The sequence below is a fragment of the Onychostruthus taczanowskii genome, unplaced genomic scaffold (assembly GCF_017590055.1).
Source record: "Onychostruthus taczanowskii isolate IOZ18803 unplaced genomic scaffold, ASM1759005v1 scaffold15, whole genome shotgun sequence".
NCBI lineage: Eukaryota > Metazoa > Chordata > Aves > Passeriformes > Passeridae > Onychostruthus > Onychostruthus taczanowskii.
In genome coordinates this window covers 13866657-13882531 of record NW_024498685.1, presented here as the reverse complement: position 1 = coordinate 13882531, position 15875 = coordinate 13866657, and the positions used below count along the sequence as shown (strand labels likewise).

General features: G+C 42.1%; 1 protein-coding gene across 1 annotated transcript in view; it reads right to left on the bottom strand.

The window, feature by feature from the left end:
* The window catches only part of BCAT1 (branched chain amino acid transaminase 1), a 58407-nt gene that overhangs the window by 24804 nt on the left and 17728 nt on the right, over positions 1-15875 (bottom strand). Inside the window, exons 3-4 of the mRNA XM_041398831.1 lie at positions 3410-3610; positions 114-224 (exon numbers count right to left, since the gene is read on the bottom strand). Of these exons, the coding sequence (XP_041254765.1) occupies positions 114-224; positions 3410-3610 (312 nt within the window). The remainder of the gene's footprint in view (positions 1-113; positions 225-3409; positions 3611-15875) is intronic.

Here is a 15875-nt window from a genome sequence, read left to right as displayed (position 1 = left end):
CTTGAGAGTGTCTGATAAACATTATTAGTGAAAAGCTGTGGAGATGTGCACTCAGAGTGAAAAGCTGCTCCGAGGAGCCTGTTTGAAGGAGCAGGAGCTGCCCTGGTACCTACTGGCAGGGTTGTCCTCAGGGCTGACCGTGCCATCCTGTCCATGTTGAGGGCCGGCCGGAACAGGCGGATTTTGCCGTCCACGCCTCGATACGCCTTCATCCCCTCGAAGAGCTGCCGGGCCAGGGAAGGGGGAGAGAGCAAACAGCAACTCAGACACCTCAGGCCGTGGTGATCCGTGCCCACGGAGCAGAGAAAAGCTTCACCCTCCTGCTGACAGCACTCAGACACGGAGACGCTAACTAGTGAGATCTGGCACTCATATGAGAGATTTACCTGCAGCACAGGCAGGTCATCTTTGCAGCATTAACTTCAGAATTCCTCATCACAGCATCCCTTTTTTTATTTTTTTTTTTCATAATTTGGTTACAGCAATTAAAATTTGTGGCATGTGTTTGGCTTAACAATTCCCTCACTTTCTTACTAATACCTGAGTCAAAACAGCGATTTTGCTTACATAAGGAATCTACAGAATTTCACTACAGATATATATACACACACACACATGTATATGTATGTATGTTAATTATTTTTAGAGCTCTGTCCAAAACACATCTTTGTTAGGAAGTATAGAATAAGGTAATTGAGAGAATTCTTGTTAAGTCCTTGCTGTAGGTGTAGCAGGAGCTGGCCACTTATTTCCCCCTCATGCCCCTATCCTGTGGGATGGGATTTAGCCTGCATGAGAGAGATGCAGCCTTACTTTAAAGATAAAAAGCATGAAACTATTTTGTCTATATACTTTACATGGAATTTAAACATCGTTATCCCATCAGACTGCAGGATCCAGACAACTGGAGTTGACAATCAGAAATCCTTATAATCCTATCAATGCCCTCCCAGTGCCTCCTAACCACATCAAAAACCACACCCACCAAATATCCAGTTATTTTCAGTTACAGACTGGTAATTTCCGATTATGCTTATAGACAGAAAACACGTGTACTATATAAACTCACATTAATATATATGTATACACAACTCTGATTTAGATTAAGTATTAAAGGCTCACTTATGCTTACAGACAACAGGTCAGATTCTCAGAATGTTATCTTGCAAAGCATTTCTTTGTTCATTAAATTTCAGTGTAAGTTCTATGAATTTAACTGCATCACCTCTGTCAGTCTCCTCAGGCTTCTCCTCCTCTGACTGTTCCACAAAATGTGGCTGGAACTGCACCCTATGTGGCTGGAAGTCTAAATATCTATATTATCTAACATTATTTTTGTTTGGAAAAAATAATCCTGTATTTGTGCCCAAGTAATTTTAACAGAGTAGGTTTCACTGTTATCAAATTCTGTATCTTTCTGTAAGAACCAGTGAAATGCAATCTTTGGAAAAAATGAGTGCAGTTCCATGGCAGAGCCAGGTCCTTCCACATGACAAATTTTAATTGGGTTGTAACTGGGTTGCAGAATCCCAGCAATTTTCCTCAGGCTGTGTGCCAATTATGTAGCAGAACCAGAATTAGAACCCAGAACTTTCTGCCTTCAAAATCTTAGTCCTATGGCAATGCCAACCTTATAAAAAGCTTGGCACAATTTTGAGAAAGAAGCTGTTCCTGGGGTAGACACTGTGCCCAAAAGAAAAAAAAAAGTCTTTAATAAAGGACAGCATAGCTGGTCATCTAGCTGATATTTTGATATGATTTTTACTGGGCCAGTCACTAACTGATAGCACATGGTTGGAATGTTGCTTTCTCATCACAGAACACATTTTCCCCCCCCCACCCTTCTCCCAAACACATTCACAGAACTTTTAATGAGAGGAAAAAGGGAGGAATGTCACTACAAAGAGTTGATCAATGGTTTGACAGAAGTAAGAATCACATCATTACTGAAACACAAAGCCTTCTCAAGATGTTAACTATTTTTCTCCAAAAAGAAGTATTTTTCATCTTCCAGAGCTCAGTAAAACCTTTCACTCATTAAAAAAGGGAGACAGTGATGTGTTCCAGAAATGTTCAGCTTTAATGAAAGCAACTGCTGTGGTTGCTGGATGGTTGGTTGCTACAGTGGTGTGAGAACAGCATTATCTGTACATCACAGGAGCTGGATCTGGAGTTCAGCAGATCCAGATTACCACACTGCATCATGAAGGGCAAGGAGAAAGGGGAGGGAATGCCAAACTCATCACTTTCATTATACCCACTGTGTATTCATTGAGCCACAGCAATGACACCAGATTCTCCTCTGTCTGTCCTCTTGGCTAGAGGAAACGTGATGCAATAAGGGTAAAAGAATAAAAAAAAAATGGGAAAAAAAAATAAGAGCATATTCATATTAGCAATGATTTCAGACCAGGCCAGAGGCCGAGCATTAAAGCAATGTGCTACTAAGAGTGAAATACAGATTTGGGACTCCAGCGTGGTTTCTCACTTCCTGGGCAGATCAAGAGCTGCAGCCTCAGTCCCAGGGACCTGCTGTAATTTACACAGGACCTCTGGAGGCTTGGTGACTAGATGAGGAAAAAATCAGTCAAAATAAAAATGGTGAAGGCGGCAGCTCAGGGACAACAAGCAGGGAAAGCTTCCCTTGTACCAGTGGTTAAAATGCACACCAAAAAAAAATTAAAAAGGAAAAAAGGCAAAATAACTCCCACCTACCTAGAAGTGGGAGACTTTGGCTCCCATTTTGGGTTCTGTGCCCTGCTGGGGCTCCCACACAGGTGTGAGCACAGCCCAAGCTGCCCTCCAGGCACCACGGGCAGCAATCAGCTAAGCACAGAAACTTTAACCACGCTGGTTTCCGACTTAACACTGCACTTCCCAAAGCTCCCTGCTGTCTGTTCCCTCCTCAAACACACCTGGACACACTGAGTGCATCAGATCTAGCCCTGAGCTCGAGGGACTGGTTCAGTTCCAACAAGCAGGTGCCTAGTCTGTCCTGCAATGCAAGCTACCAGCTTTAAACCAGCCTGAAGTGACTTTTACAGAGTGCATCTTCAGCCCCCAAATCAAAGCTACTCTGAGAAGCTCACGGTCTGACACACATCAGAGTTAGCAACTGGACCAACCCACTGTCAGTGACCAAGAGTGGTTTTTAAAATAAATTTATTACCGCTCAAGAAAGAGCTCACCTTCCCTAGGCTAGGATTTTAAGTGTGCTGGCATCCCCGGGCCACAGCTGCTTCTGTGTTACACATAACCCTGCTGTAAACAATGCAATTACTCTGGAAGAACACAAGGTAGAACTGGATGTAACTCAACACTAATGAACTTAAGGCAGTAATACTCCTGGTATTACAGAACTGTGGCTAATAATACAGAACAGTGGTTTCCAAATCAATGCACTACTCACTTCCACAGCATAATGCAGGGCTGAGGAGGCTGGATGTAAGGAGAGGTTCTCCAGAGGCCTGATACAGGGTTTCTCCCATCCTGAATCCAAGGACCATTCAATTGTCAGCATGTTATCAGTGAACACAGTTCCAAACACCAGACCAGTGGGGTCTGGCTTCTCCTTGAATGTTGTAGCTGGGGTGATAATCAAGTCGGAAGCCTGAAGGAACACGGAGACAAGAACGAAGTGTATCAAAATAATGAAGTCAGACTGATTCAAAATTATTCTGCATCAGTAAGCAAGGACAAGCCTTAATATTTTCTCTGTAGGGATATTTAATGACATGATGGTTAAAGGCAACTAACCTCTAAGTAGCTGGCAAAATATTCATAAAGTGCACACAAACGTATACACAGTGCTGTTATACAAAAAGTAGCATATTTTGAAATTCTGTTTAAGAATTAAGTTAAAGAAGCAGTACAAGATACAAACCCAGAAAACTAGCACATGAAATCTCTTGGACACTTAGGTTAACACCCTTGTACAAGTTCCACAAACACCCAATTGTTAAACCTCAGAACATAAGCTGATCATCAGAAATTAATCACCATCACAACTAAGCAGATGTTACACTGATTTTCCTTTAAATACATAAAACCAGTGTGAGAGATCAGAGCCAGCCAAGTCACTTATGCCACAATAATTTGCTCCTTCAAACACTTACAACTAAGCAGATGTTACACTGATTTTCCTTTAAATACATAAAACCAATGTGAGAGATCAGATCCAGCCAAGTCACTTATGCCACTTATGCCAATAATTTGCTCCTTCAAACACTCATGATCCTAGGAAGATCCCATTAGCAAAGAGGCTAAATGTTTCCCAGCACCAGGGACTGCAGAGACTCTCTTATAAGCCCATGACCAGCTGCAGACAAGGTTTTGTACTGGTTTTGGCTGGGATAGAGTTAATTTTCTCTGTGATAGCTCGTGTGGTGTGAATCATCCTAAAGAACAGCAGGGAAATAAGGAATGCAGACCTCTGGCATGTCAGTCCCCTTTTATTCACAGGTAGAGGCTGAACAACCAGAGAGGGCAGAGCTTTGATTCACCCTCTCCTTTCTCCTCCTATGCTTCCTTCTGAGCATTTAAACTGCTGCTCAGAGGCCAGGGAGAGTTCAAAGAACCACATTCAAAGCTCCATTTTCCTTCCTAACGTAACTCAGAAAGCACTGGCCCTTACTGCAGACCCCCAGGTGAAATCCTGCTCCTCTGTGCAATAGACAGCTCGGAATACTGATCAAGTAATTTGCAAAATTATTATCTGATCTAAAAAGGTGTTTCTGCAAGAGATTTATTTCAGTGTCTTGGACTTAGCATCCCCTCTATGCATTTTGAAAGAGACAAAACCAGTCCCAAGCTTTTGAAGAAGTGTACCCCCCATCTCTGTAAACAACCTAATTTTCCAGATGTCTTTAGTGAACAAAGACCTGTTTCTTATGGATTAGTTGTTTTGGTTTAGGTTTGTTTTTTTTTGCTTAATGGCTTAGATGTGAAATTAACTTAGAGCAGGAGCACATGAATAGCTAAAAGCTTGTTTCAACTATCTGCAATTATAAGGCTTGTCTAGATATTAGAGTGCATTAGTCTGGTTGAATTAATACATAATCTGATGAAACAACAATTACTCTTCTTAACTCTTCCCTTTATTCTTCTGATAGTGCACACTCCAACGGGAGAAGCACCAGCTAATGATGTCCTGAAACTAATTTTACCTGGCAACCTCTTAGCACTCTTATCAAGCTTTAGGAAAAAAAAGTATCACAGAAGATGTGGATCAGAGTAAAAACCACAGAGAAGTGTTTGCAATTACCCACAGTGCAGGACTCAGCCCAGGAAAACAATTACAGGGGAGCAGGGATGTCAGTGGGGCTGAAGTGAGTGTGCAGAACACAGCTGTACCTCTGGGTTTACCTCTGCAAGAGCCACAGCTGCTAAAGAGCTCTCCCTTCCCGTGCTATCAACTGCTTCCCCTGGACTCCAGGCTCCTGCATCTCGGGTCACTTTCATTAGGTTAATTAGGGTACAATAAAGTGGCCTGGGGACCGTAATTATAATTTGAAGCCTCTTCTCTAGAACTCCCATCAGCGTGCTGATCTCTCTTTCACGACTCCCTTTGCTGCCTCCTCACTGGTGGTAGCACAACTGCTCCAAAGGCATCACTTCAAACAGTTTGTTAAGTTGGCTGGGGTTAACAATAGCTTTTATTTAAGGATGGGAAAAGATTTTAACCTGGCTCTTCTCATAAACCCACCAGCAGCGCTGAGGAGCAGCAAGCTGAACAAGTGAAGAAGCACACACAGTGTTTCACTCTGAGCCCCTCGAAGGCAGAAAGCCCAGAGAGGCAGGAAACCCCGACCCTTACCCAGAAAAGCAGCAGCCAATTCCCAGCCCACAGGGCTTGCTGGAACTGCACAATCTCACTGTCTGCTCTTTCTCACCTCCCTCAGAACCCGGGCAAAGCAGCTTTCTTGCAGATGCTGTGCCAACACCTGAGTCAACAGCGTCAGGTACAGCACCTGACCCTGACAATTCCTTCAAACAACAGCAGGAACAGCCTGGCCAACACCTTAGAGACAGGCTGAACTGCACAGACCAGCAGGGCAGCAATCACTCAACAGGCAAAAAGGCAATTGTTCTCATTCTTATTATTCTCTCGTTCTTATAATCCTGTTAAGCTCTCTGGAGATCCACTTTTTTTGGCCATTACTTTCTTCATATCCCTTCTTAGGACTCTATTCCTTCACCCATTATGTCTTTTTCTCCATTTTTTTTTTACCAAGCAGTGCAAATTAACAGCGTGCAACAGCACCCAAATCTTTCAGAATCTAAATGTTTTCATGTCAAGGCAGCATCAAGTGCTGCAATGCATTTGGTCTCCTTTTTCCATGGAGGAGAACACACTGAGAGGAGGATCTGGAGGGTCATCCTCTCCCACAGTGTGGTCTGCATGAAGTATCAGCTCAGCCTCTTCTGGGTGCCTGAGAAGTAGGACACCCTACACAACACCTCACCTGGCTCACAGACCCCTTGGGATTCGGGGAGGGAAAGCAAACACTCAGAAGAACCCACAAAAGGGAGCAGAGCAAGGCCAGCTGACAAATGCCAGGGTCTGATTAATCTGATTAATTAATCAATGCCCATTATGTTAACATCACTCTTTAAAAGACTGTCACTGCTATCACCGGTGACCTTCACAAACAGCAATTTACTTGCTTCCTTTGCCAACATTCCCCAAGCCCTAAGAGCAGCATGTTAAGGATGCACTAGGGACTGGATTAGCTCCCATCCAGATCTCCACTGTTTGTACTGCTAACACAAAGGGGAATTTTCAGCTAGCCTCGTGTTTTGTTTGCTTTGTTTATCAAACATGCTCTCAAGCACTGCCTGATGATGTTGCCTAATAAAACCATTAACCTGGAAGGAAAACTGGTAAATGCTGCACAAAATGGATAAGGGAGATTAAAAAAAGAAGTGGATGTGGCACATGGTCTAACAGAGTGCAGCTATTTGGCACCTGTTTTCTAAAGTAAAATCACACAGTCCCAAGCCTGCAAAATCTCCATGTCACAGCAGAAAGGGATGTAAAGATGTCCCTCCAACACCCCAGCCCAGGACACTCTGGAAAGGAATAGGAAATATCAGATTGCCCTGCCTGTGGTAGGCAAAAGGGAGTGGTATGGAAAGCAGGTGCTTATTGTGGATTTTCAGGGCTCATATGGCAACATTAAACCTGCACAGGGTGCTGGCCCCAAGAGACACCTGAGAACCCCCCCAGTGATGAATGAACAGTGCCTGCTCATTCCAGTGCAGCTTCCTCCAGGCCAAAGCTTCACCCAGCCCAAGTACAGAAGACACACTGCGACCTCATGAAACTAAAATTCATCATTTGACCGAAACAGAACACCTCAATTATGAGCTGGGCCAATTAAAGGTGACCTGCTGGTCCATGTCACTTCCAGTCAAGGCTGTGACAAGCCACCCCGGTGCCTGGCTGAGCTGGCACTCCAATGCCTGTTCCACCCCACCTCTGCAATGGCTCTGTGTGGATTTGGGGCTGACACAGCCCCTGGCCAGAGCTGCTGCTCTCCTTGTGGCATTCCCACCTTTCTCACCCCAGCCAGCCATCTCAGGTAGGTGCAGATGGCAAGGGCAGATTTTGTCCCACACTTTCTAGGAAGTTTTGGCAATGCCTTCCCAAACAATCCTTGGCTGCAGTTATTTGCACTGCACTGAAAATCCCAGGCCATAAGCTGTGACAGGTCTAACTCATTTGACACACCCAAGCTCTTCTAAGCACTGTGCTAGGCCAGGCATTTCTATCATTTAATTGAGTAAAACCAGACCTGGCAGCCCCAGCTGTAAAATAACTCACAGGTCACCTAAAAACAGCAGCAAGTTTCAGCAGAGATCCTCAAAACATTAACATGCACCCAAGTGAGACTGACTGCAATCTCCTCTGATGAAAAAGTAACCTCCCTGACCTCCAGTCCAGGTAATTAATTCAAGATCACAAGCAACTGCAATAATTTTTTATCTTGTGTGAAATTTGTAAGCATATCCTAGTAAAGATCAGGGCCTTCTCATGCGAAAACAAACACAGAAGCACAGGCAAAATCAAATAACTTGTTTTGCCCTTGCACTTGAGAACAGCAGTGGAACAAATCCTGAGAAGGAGACAGATTACAAAAAGCATAAGGAATTACTGTGATGGGGAAAGGTAACAAAGCATAGCTGAGGCGAGCTGGAGAGAATGAATAAAGTAACATTTATGTAAGCTATCCTATAATCCCTTTACCATCAATACTATTTTAAATTTACAACAGAGCCTGAGGCTTGAGAATGGAAAGTGTGCCAAGATATTATAATAAGATTTGAGGAGGAAAAAAAAGCCCTGTTTTTACTACTACTACTATCACCACAAAAAAAAAAAAATAAAAAAATAAATCCATCTTCTGCAATCCCAGGGTAAATATCAAAAATAACAGATATCTTTCAACATAAAGCTTCCTTGAAACTAAAATAAATCCATCTTCTGCAATCCCAGGGTAAATATCAAAAATAACATATCTTTCAACATAAAGCTTCCTTGTAACATCATCTGAGAAGTATGCTAGCACATGTAATTGGACTGAGTCCTGGAATCATTGCATCAGGTTGGCTGCACGTTGGGTAATAAAACCACAGAAGAAATGACAAAGCAAAAGAGAGTCAAGGCTCTGAATCAGCTGTGAGACAGTCATGGAAACAGCAGGAAATATGGCAGGAAGGACTATGTCCATCCTCTGCAAGGCATCTCACCCAAACCATTCACAACAGATACTCCCCAAATATTTGTCTCACCAAAGAATGAAACCCTGCCACACTCTGCAAGAAAAGGAGGGCAGCACAACCTCCTGCTGGCTCCTTCAACCTTTCCCCTGATCTGACAGGGGCTCCAGCTCTGCTGCAGGAATGTTTGATCTGCAGCAGTAGGAAGGGAAGTGAGCCTGTTCCGACAAGAAAACAGAAAAGTGGTTGGAATTGACATGAATTTCTTGCCTAAAGGAATGAAAAGGACACCCAGGGCAGCAGCACAGTTGAAAATATATTCTGAAGTCCTCAAAACACAACAGAGGGGAAATAAAGATTTTGGAAAGCTACAGTCAGGCTAGATGACGGAGAAAGCATAAAAGAATTTCTTTTGCCCTAAAAACATTCATTTCAATGGCACTAGCTAAATTTTAAAGAGTTTTTCCATGTTGCTGAAATGCTGCCTGCATAACTTCCCACTGATTTGATCCAGAGACCATTTAAATTAATCAAGACCCTTTCTTCCAGCTTTGTAGGAATCTGGATTGTAAGGCAGGGAAAACGACTTGAATCTTTACAGCCCCATCCCTTTCTTCTGCTTCAGGAAAATTAAATGGATTTATAATTTAATAATAGTTTAAATAGGTTTGGGGCCTTTTTTTCCTCCATTATTCACATTAGTTTCTTCTCCACTGACATATTTCAAAAGATGTGTTTTTAAGGTTAAGAAAGATGCTGGATTGGGGTTCCTACAATCCTAAGGAAACCTTCCACCTGATATTAAGGAAATCTTAACAAACAAATCAACTTGATTTTAGTGGGTCTGCCTCCTCTACACCAGCTATTTGTATTTTCAGATCTACAAAAAACAGTCACTTAGTACGTTTCCTATCAAAAAATTCTCTAAAACATTTCAAATATCATTCTCTCTGTGTAATTCAGACCACGAAGAGGTTGATAAGTATTCAACACTGCAATAAAACCAGACAGGCTGGCTGTATTTTGGTCCCACGAATCACTGGTTTGGTAACAGCTGCTCCAGTCAGCTAAGTGGGGTGAGCAGTGTGAGCAGGCTTAAATGCAGCCACTGCACTGCTGAGAAAAACACAAACACACTGCTGTAAGCTCCGTTACCTTTGGGCAAGTCAGCTCTAAAAACCCTCTCTGGCAGGGTAGTCACACCTGGGATTCAGAGCAGAAAGAAGCAATTCCATTTAGGGAACACAGACTGCAATTCCACAACAGCAGAAAGTCCTCTCACATGTTTGTGAGCGAACATTAAAACAGAAAAATAAAATAAAAAGACCCAGAGCTAGGACCATTCTTCACTAATGGCAGACAGGCAGTTCCCTCATTCATGGGGTTCAGTATTAACACAAACTGCTTTTCTCAAGGATCTGACAGCTGGGTTAATGCAATTCCTGATGCTGTGCTGCTCCTTGCCTCACAACCACTGCATTTCTGCACAGCAGCATAAACACAGTGTTCCATTTTTAGCAAGACTTTGCCTGGGAGAAGGCTTGAGTCTAACACAAGCTGAGGGCTCACACTGGCCTGTGACACAAGACTGGAACAGAGAGGTCTCTGACATTTCACCAATAACACATCCTTGCACAAAGATTCAAAACACTACTGTCTCCTGCTTTGGAAAATACCATTTGTATTTCACACGAAGCAACTGAAACAAAAAATGAGATTTTTTGGCATCTAACCTTCTCTGAAAGAAGTAGCCATGCTGATGGAAGAAATGAACTGCAAACCTAAATTTCAGACAGCCAAGTTGGAAGTATTTTGCCTAAGTAGCCTGGCCAGTCACAAACGTGTTGTGTGGAGTAGCCAAGAATAGAATCATAATCTCGTATGTCCAAGTCCTGAGCAGTTGCAATTAAATCTCCTTACCCTGATTTTAATAAGCTTGCAGACAAGCAGGGAAGTGGATTCATGGAATGCAGGCATTCAAAACCTTTTGGAAATATAAAATGCTTTCATGGTACAGTCTCTATATTGCACAGAGGTTATGGGAACCATTTCAAACACTCAGTTAACCACACCTGGCTCTTCCTCAGATTCCATCTCCCTTTCACACTGGCAGACAGAAGGTAAACTTAAATACTGCCATGAAATTCAGTGTCTGATCTGCCAGTGAAAATTCTGCAGTTTGCCATTTCAGTCCAATCAGTATTTTCTTAAAAATGGGACTAAATATGGGATTAACATAAAGCTCTTCCAACTCTCTTAGCTGTTAATTCATGGAAAGTTAGGATATCCTTTCAAGAGCAAGCAGGAAGGCCAAGAGAATCCTGTGGAAAAAAACCAATCCAACTTAATTCTCTTCCTAAATTGTAGCTTCTATGCAAGTGTGTTCAGCAAAGAAAACATTTACTCTCAAAACTGGTGACATGACATCACAACAACATTAAAATTTAAGAAATTTTGGAAATAGGTACGGACACTATGGATTTCTGAAGTTTTGGAGACAGTCTGTAAGTTTTCTTTGATCACTGACAGGTGATTTTAAAACCAACTCTTTACCTTTGGAAAAACAAATCCAGAAAATGATACAAGCTAAATGCAATCTCCAAAATTCCAGTGCAATTTCTGTGCTGTTACAGACACATCTTAAGCTCCTAGTGAAAAAAAGTGACAAATCATCACCGTGCTATACATCAACTCAGCCAAACCGCCCCTGGCTGTTTTTTCAGCAGTTTCCTTTTATCTTGGCTAAAAGCTCCTGTTCCTTGCCGAAGACAATTAGCTTTATTTGCAAATCCTTCAGCTCCAGATAACAGGACAGTCAGTTCCTCTATTCCAGCTTAGAGAATCTATTTGCTAAAAGCCTGTAACTGTTTGAAGAACATCACCCACTTGAAGAGAAACGCAGAACCACTTGCCATCGAGATGAAACTGAAAGGAGCTGCCAGGGATCCCAAATTCTTTCCTAATAACTGGAATGAGAGCAGCAGATATGTGTCAGGCTGGTGCACCTATTAACAGTAATACCAACAAGAGTTTGTGCCATGCCCATGTGGATGCAGAGTATCACAAAATCCACTCAGCACTCTTTATCCTGGAACTGGATAAAGTTTTCCTGTTGGCAGGTAAAGATGAGGGAATGGATTTGATTGCAAATCACCTGAAATAATTCTGCAGCATACACATACCTGCTAGGATGCATAACCAGGTGATGTGGAAGTACAATGATTTAACAGTATTATACTGACCAATCTTTCTAAATTCAACACCACACAAAACACAAATAGGTTTGCTACCACTGACAGTAACACAAAGCAAACAGATTCCGCCAAAATAAAAATAAAATCAGAATAAATTTTTCTTAAGCAGGGCCCAGCTCACACATGCTAAATATTGTTATGACAACAACAGAGCTGGCCTCTAGCTTGGCACTCCTGAGCTAACAGCTATGTTCTTCCACAGAGGTGATGCTGAGGTGAGCTACCAAATGGTAACTTCCAGGGCTTCAGCTGAAGAGGATCAGGCTGGGCACCAGGAGAACAGGAATTCTTCAGGAGAGCAGCCCAGCACTGCATTCAGCAAAGGCACAGAGAGCCTGCTCCAGGGCTGATGGGAGCCCCACTGCCAAAGCATTTACTTACTTACTGTATCCTGTTACACATCTCCAGTGAGCTGTTTCTCTCTTACTGCTTCCACACAGTTTATGTAAGAGCAGATTTTCTATACACTCATTCCAGGGAGCTACTGCTCATCACAGCATCAAGATGTCATTGCTATAACAAATCTTCCCCCATACAATTTAATATAAAGGAAACGTTCTATTTCATCAAGCAAAAATTTAAATGGAGTCTAATATAGAATTTAAAATGGCAATGCAGGGCATTCTTCTAAGAATTTAAAATGGCAATGCAGGGCATTCTTCTAATATCCCCCCTAACACTCACAACCCCCAAAGAATCAACAGCTGCAATATGACAGAAAGCCTCACTGAGTGCACAGCTGCTCTGGCAGGTAAATCATTTACTGATGTCAGTAGAAAATGACAAATTGAGGACAAGCTGGGGAGGAAATAATAAATATATTTGAAAATATATAAATCATGTAAATTGCTTAGTATTTATTAGCCCTGTAGGTAATATGGTAACTGTGACTGTGAATATTTCCTTATTCCAGAAATACTTGAGTGTTCCTTTGGTCCATATGCTCTGAGCATGTCAGTACCTTTACCTACTGCTCTATAAAATGAAAATAGAGGAAAACTGCTCAGTGCCTCCTAAACTCTTCCATAAGTGGAACTTTAACCCTGCCACACTAATGTGCTAATGTGAAAAAGCCCATTAGCTTAGACTTTATGATGATGTTTCAAAATGCAGACTATTCAGTATTTTACATATTTTGATCTTTGCACTGGATGGGAAACAAGAAAATTTGGTAAAAAAAAAATTTCACCTTTCATTAAAAAAAGCCCCAGGATCAGAGAACTATTTGTTATTTATCATTGCCAGCAAACTTCTCACATACCATATAGTTTTCTAAAATAAAGCTTTAAACCATCTATTTTCTCAAAATGGACTGTTTTCTCTCCCAATTCCCAGAGTAAGAAATTCTATATCCCACTGCATTTACCACAAATCACAGGCTCCCTTAGTATAAAAATGATTACGGCTCACAGTAATGTAAAACTTTCACTGGCAATCTCTCAGTTTGAACCACAAATGGAAATTTGAACCTGCACTGGAAAAAGAATTTCAGTTTCTTCTTGTGTAAATACACTACAGCTTTAGATTCTGTGGAAAAATTATCAGAGATTTTTTTTTTTTGGGGGGGGTAGCTTAAAACCATCTATTTTCTCAAAATGGATTGTTTTCTCTCCCAATTCCCAGAGTAAGAAATTCTATATCCCACTGCATTTACCACAAATCACAGGCTCCCTTAGTATAAAAATGATTACGGCTCACAGTAATGTAAAACTTTCACTGGCAATCTCTCAGTTTGAACCACAAATGGAAATTTGAACCTGCACTGGAAAAAGAATTTCAGTTTCTTCTTGTGTAAATACACTACAGCTTTAGATTCTGTGGAAAAATTATCAGAGATTTTTTTTTTTTGGGGGGGGTAATACATGTAGAGTGGAAATAATCTTTATATTCAGATTTGTACAATACGTAGCACAGCATCACCTAATTCACAGCCTAAAAACGTTACAGCAATGCAAGAAACAAACACCAAGCCATACATCCCTATGGAAAATTCAGTGTATCCAGCACCTCACCTGGCTGGAGGGGAGATAGCCTGAACTGGAAGCCCTGCAGGAGCATCAGGAGAGGACTGCACTTTGTCTAGCAAGCCCAAGATGCTGCAGCCAGGGGCTCACATCCCACTGGCACAGAGCCTGGCAGAAAACTGTGGGAGCACTCACAGATATTCAGAGTAGCACTGTGGCCACATTCCACAGGGAAAAGCAAGGCACAACTTCCCAAGGATAGTCTGAGACTCACTCTCTGAACTCAGAGAAAGGAAAAACAGTTCTTCTCTCATTTGTTGCACCTGGGGTTGTTCACAGGTGGAATGCATCGTGGAAGATTGTTCACCTGAAGGGAATTGGTGATTGGATTCTGGTGTGTTTTCATTCAGTGACCAACTGGATCCAGGTGTGTTTGTGTGTTTTGGGAATGTCAGCTGTCAGTCACGAGATTCTGTGCAGTGGAGTGCTTGGCAGATTCAGTTTAGATGTAAGGTAATATAGTATAGAATAATACAGTATAATGAAGTAATTAATTAGCCTTCTGGTAAGATGGAGTCCTCCTCATCATTCCTCCCAAACATTAGAGGAAAATGTCACCAATATAGCACAAGCACTGAATTAAAGAGTTAAACATTTCTCCTTCTGCCACCACAAGCCTTCCCATGAGCAACTCAATCCAGGTCCACCTGTAAGCTACAGCTACTCCACTCTGCCTCGGTGTGGCAAAGCAGCCAGCATTCCCTAGAAACTCCCTAGAAAGCCTGCACCACTTTGGCACACTAAGCAGGCTGGTAAAAAGTGAAACAAAAGAAGTTTGCACCATGACAATGCCAGTTTTTCCAGAGGTTCAGATCACTGAAACTCAGAGAAACATTACAGGAGTAGCTAATACCTTTCTGAAGTGCTCCATGTATCAGTCTCAAAGGGAAAACAAAGAAAAAGTCCAAGACAAAAGGCTACATTAAATCATCTTTTGGGATATGAGAGAAATAAAAGGCGCAACAGACACCTTCAGTTTCTTAACATCAAATGTCAGGGATTCCAAGTCAGAACTCACACATTACAGAAACCAAATCAGAGTTACATATGGAAACAGACTGCTGCATTCTCCAAACAACATTCATTCTGTCTTGTGACAGCACAATGAGCAGAATGAACGCATTAAAGGAGCTACCAGATTTTTAGCCATAAAAATTAAGTGCCTTCAACATAATTGTGTGCTGTTTCATGGAATTATTGGGTGCAAGTGTAAAAACAAAATCAGATACGTGCATTTCTTGATCCAACTTCCCAAAAATTCATTCAGTGGCACAAAGGATGACTGTACTCCCCATGACTGGTGTGATATCCCCTCACAGAGATCCAGTGCTGGCTATAGACAAAAACTGCAACTTAGGTGTGGCCACAAGTCACCATCTGCTATTTAAACAAATACATTTATAAATGCATACAGCAGTTGAGGGAGTGAAGATGATTTCACTCACGTGGAAGGAGCTTGGCAGATAAATCCTGGAGATCTGGCACTTTCTGCAATACAGGAAACTGCAGCATAATCACTGTTTCCTTCAATGTTTCTCAGCTGTTCCAAGATCACTGCTCACAAGCCAACTCTAAATGCCACACATTAAATGTAAACACAGACCTGCCAGGATGAGACTTTTAACTGCAGAACTGAGTCAAATTAAGGTAGCTCAGTGGCAGTCAGGATGGAGGAAATGCCAATTCTGACCTGCTGCTTTTAAAAAGCATGAGAACAGAGAACAGGCAGCAGTCAGAGGGGCTCAGTGCCAGAAACTTTGCTAACATTCATGCCTTCCCTCCCAGGGTATAGGGACTTTCTGACTCCACCTTTCAAAGCCAGGCAGAAACTGCAGCACAACTGAAAGCAGCTCAGCCCACCTAAAAAGAAAAAGCT